General features: G+C 42.8%; 1 protein-coding gene across 1 annotated transcript in view; it reads left to right on the forward strand.

The window, feature by feature from the left end:
- The window catches only part of LOC108251361 (cell migration-inducing and hyaluronan-binding protein), a gene marked incomplete at its 3' end in the record, with an annotated part of 47937 nt that extends 43921 nt beyond the window's left edge, over positions 1-4016 (forward strand). Inside the window, 4 exon segments of the mRNA XM_037979644.1 lie at positions 876-1080; positions 2230-2316; positions 3206-3363; positions 3916-4016. Of these exon segments, the coding sequence (XP_037835572.1) occupies positions 876-1080; positions 2230-2316; positions 3206-3363; positions 3916-4016 (551 nt within the window).
- Between the last annotated feature and the right edge of the window lie 347 nt (positions 4017-4363).

Raw genomic sequence — 4363 nt, forward strand, 5'->3', positions numbered from 1 at the left:
ATCATCAAAATTAAACAAAATAAACATTTGAAATATATGAGTTTGTATGTAATGTATGAATATAATATACAAGTTTCACTTTTTAAATGGAATTACTGAAATCAATCTACTTTTTCATGATATTCTAATTTTATGACCAGCACCTGTATACAGGGAGGGAAATTATTCTCTGATCAGACAGAAAATCTACTGAAAATCCTGAACAAACACATTAGATGAAAGTTACAGATTGTTACTGAGGGAAATAAGAGTTTGACTCCTGACAAACAGCCAGGATTCTGGTTTCCACAGATTACAACCAATCAATCAATAAACTGATTGATCCCCTTTGAACTGACACCTTTTGCCCTCAGAACTACCTTAATTCTTGGTGGTAAAGATCCATCAGGGTGTTGGAGACGTTCCTTAGAGATTTTGACCCTTGTTGATATGATAGCATCACACAGCTGCTGCAGATTTGTCATTTAAACATCCCTGATGTGAATCTGTCACTTCACCGCATCCTTAAGCTTCTGGATTGGACTGAGATCTGGTGACTGTGGAGGCCGCTGGACTCCAGTGATCCAGAGATGTTCTGTGGGAACAATCAAAACAAACACGTAACAGACTACAAGCAAAATCAGCAAATCTTCATATTTCTCACTACATCTGCAGAAACACAATTTGAACCAAAATTGTCAGACTTTTCAATGACTTTTGTCCAATTAAAGATGAAAAGTACAGAGATGGAAACATTGTTGAAAATTCCTTTTCTCCATAAACCAAGGATCCACTTTGGCTACAGTCAGATTTGTCTCAGCAAACAAGTGAAATATATTGTTTTAAGATCAGAGCAATGTTTCAAACATGATGTTGTTGCCCTGTGTGTCTTGCAGCCTGCTCTTCCTGAAGATTAAAGCCCATAATAACAGGGAGCAGTTTGCCTTCTGCTCTGTGAAAGGCTGTGAGAGGATAAAGATCACAGCCATCATCCCAGAAGGAAGTCCACCGAGCAACTGCTTAATCAGGACCTACCCCAAACATGCTGAGCTGCCTGTTGTAGATGTTCCCATGCCAAGGAAGATGCCCATCTCCAGCCTGGTGAGTACTCCATCCATCTATCTACCTTCAACCTCCTATCAGAAGTCAGCTGTGTAGGTGACAAGTTCTGAAGGAAAACCCCAAGGTATCCCCACTGCTCCGCAGTCATCCCAGCCAGATGTCTGAACAAGCTCAGATGACTCCTTTTATTAAGGACGATCAGTTGCTCAACTCCGAGCTCCTCCTGGATGATGGAGCTTCCCTCCTTATCTTTAAGGCTGAGCACAGACACCCTACAGAGGAAGCTCATTTCAGACACTTGGATCCAGGATCTGGTTCTGTCAGTCCTGGTCCATACCGTAATAACTTAGGTGAGGGTTGAAACATAGCCGAACCAGTAAATTCAGAGCTTTGCCTTTCAGCTCAGATCCTTCTTCACCACGGCAGACCGGAGCAACGCCCTCATTACCTCAGACGAGGCTCAGGTCCATCGATCCATCACTCAAGAACAGGACTCTCATTTGGAAGACCTGGATGAAGGTGGACTGCAGGAGACAGGTTACCTTGTCCAAAACAGGGAAACCAAGGCCCCCTCCTAGATCCAGACCTGGGGGGAGCTCACTGGGGACTTTCTGGTGGTTAAGCCTTGGCTCATAGGACTCATGGGGCTGAGCCTGAAAAAGCTACAGGAAGCCGTCTCTATGTGGAGTAAAGATCAGGTGCAGCGTGAACCAAGTGGCTGGCGAGGCGGGATTCACTGATTCCTGGTGTCATAAAGGTTTTGGTTTGTGGAAGACTAACCACACTCAGGTGGTAATGTTGACATTATCTCCCCCTGCTGGCCCACTCTGGCATTTCAGCATTCTCTTGTGATTAAAGATATTATTTTCCAAATGGAGGGAAAATATCAGTTAATGTGCTCAGCTTTAAATATTTATTCTTGAGCCAATAAAAATGTTCCGTGTCGCTGCAGAATTCATCAGGAAACACAAACAGTCGGTCTTCAGCTTTGAGCTCCATGTTTTCTCTGGAAACCTGCAGTGGAAGAAAACATTTCAGTGTTTGCCTGGAGTCGCTCCACATTCAGAACAGGTCTGAGCAAGTGGACCTGAACGAGCCTGTCCTGAGTTCAGTCTCTGCAGGGTTCAGGACCAGGTCCGAGCATGCTGGGTCTGAATTCTGACCCTGTTTCTGTTTGTTTTCCCTCAGAACTCAGCAGAGCACTTCCTGGAAGTCAAACTGGACTCGTACAGTTCTCGCTTCTTCCACATTAAGGAGGAGTTTGCCTTCACTGAGGTATTCTTCACATGATCTAATTATGCTGAAACATGTTTTTGTAGCTGTCAGAGCTTCTGATTCATGTAAATAGTTATTTTTAAAACTTCACATCCATAATTTCCACATCTGCCAGTCTGCAGACAGATAATGACAAATGAAAGAGTAAACACAGTTATTTATTATCCTTTCATTAGAAAACATTTGGTGCAGACATCTTTCTGGTCCATTATTGTAAATAAATCAGCTACAGTTTTGGTTACAGCTGCTGAATTTGTGATCTCTTACCTGGCAAGGCCATCCTAAAAAATCAGTTTATATAGCAGGTTGGAATCATGGGAACCTGCGTTGACGTCCAGGAAAAGTACCCAGAATTCCATTTTTTAACTTCCTGCGGTGGCACGGTAGAGAAGCGGTTAAAGCTGTCGCCTCACAGCAAGAAGGTGGATGGGTGGAGTTTACATGCTCTCCCTGTGTACGCCTGGGTTTACAGGTTCAACTGAAACTCTAAACTGTCCTCAGTGTGAGTGAAAAGGTGAATGCTTGTTTGTCTCTGTGTGTCCCTGTGATGGACTGGAGACCTGTCCAGGTGTCGTCCCACCCAGTTACTGCTGGAGATGACCCGGAGAGGAGAAGAGGGTAAAGAAGATGAATGGATGGATGGATGGATGTTTCCCACAGATAGCCGCTGCATATTTACAAACTTTGCTTTAATAAAACCTTCTTGATTTCCATGATGGTGCAAAGCAACTTTTTAAACAAACTAATGAACTCTTAGTTTGTGTTTTCAAGTACTTATAAACCAAAACTCATTTTAGCCTAATATTTGTGACGTGTTTGATCCTCTGAAGGACGTCAGAGATGGGTCACTAAGTAAATCCTGTTTAACTGAAAGCATTTGTTGTTTCAGGTGAACGGCAGGAAGTTCTTTCAAGCAGAAGATGGAGTTCACCTGACAGTAGTTGATGGACATCAGGGAAACATCGTGGACACCAAAGGTTTCAAGAGCTCCATCTTACAGGGTGTCCCTGCACAGATCCAGAATTATGTTCATGGACTAAGAGATGGGTGAGCAGCAGCTCCTCTGCTCTTATTTACTGTTACATCACGCTTTTAGACTCCAGGGTGTTAATTTTGGGTTGCACACCAAAAGCCAGATCAGAATTTCAGGAGATTTGTTATGTTGTCATATGAAATTTATATGAAAACTACGGCAATACAGGAGTTAGGGAACCTCAATACATAGGTGTACTTTATTTATTATGCAGTTAATATTTCCTATTAAGAACAGAGCAATCACGACTCAACCTGTTGAAGCTGGAGGCTGAACATGTTTGTAGACTTCAGTCAGCTGTTAAGGAGTTTGATGGCAGTGGGAAAAAGAGTCCTGCTCTTCACACTAATGTTCTCTATGGCAGGATGGTTCTGTTTCAGATGACTTCAGAGTTCTCAAAGAAACTGAATGAAATAAAAAATTAAACTTACAACTTCTCTGATTGTTTTCAACTCCTTTTAGAACCAAAACAGAGTCTACGGTTCCAGGAATTAGACAGATCTTAAAGTTTAAGGATACATACAGCCAATATTAGACCAACAGAAAGACTGCCGTGTTTCCACCAGGTCCATTGTTCTCATGACAACTAAAGGCCGTGGGGTGACCAGAGGATCCTGGACCAAAGTCCTGGAGATACTCGGTGCAAGCAAAACCACCAAATTAAAAGGTAATCAATAATTGTACTAAGTATATTCACAATAATGTTGTGGCCCTTTATCATTTCATAGGATTGGTTTGCTTATAAGTTTTGATCTGTAGTGAGAGTAGGGAGCAGGTGGAAGAGAGCCTGGAGAGGTTGAGGTACCCTCTGCAGAGAAGAAGAATGGAGGTTTGAGTGGAGGGGGTGGAGATGAGTGTCATGGAGATTTATGAAAGAAAAGGAAGGTTCACAGGATGGTGAGAGATCTGTGGTGATGTTTGGTTTGGACACGGTGTTTCTAACTGAGGAGGAGCTGGAGGTGGCAGAGATGAAGATGAAGGTGGCAGAGATGAAGGTGGTGGCAGAGATGAAGA

Source organism: Kryptolebias marmoratus, linkage group LG15, assembly GCF_001649575.2.
Source record: "Kryptolebias marmoratus isolate JLee-2015 linkage group LG15, ASM164957v2, whole genome shotgun sequence".
NCBI classification, from domain to species: Eukaryota; Metazoa; Chordata; class Actinopteri; order Cyprinodontiformes; family Rivulidae; genus Kryptolebias; species Kryptolebias marmoratus.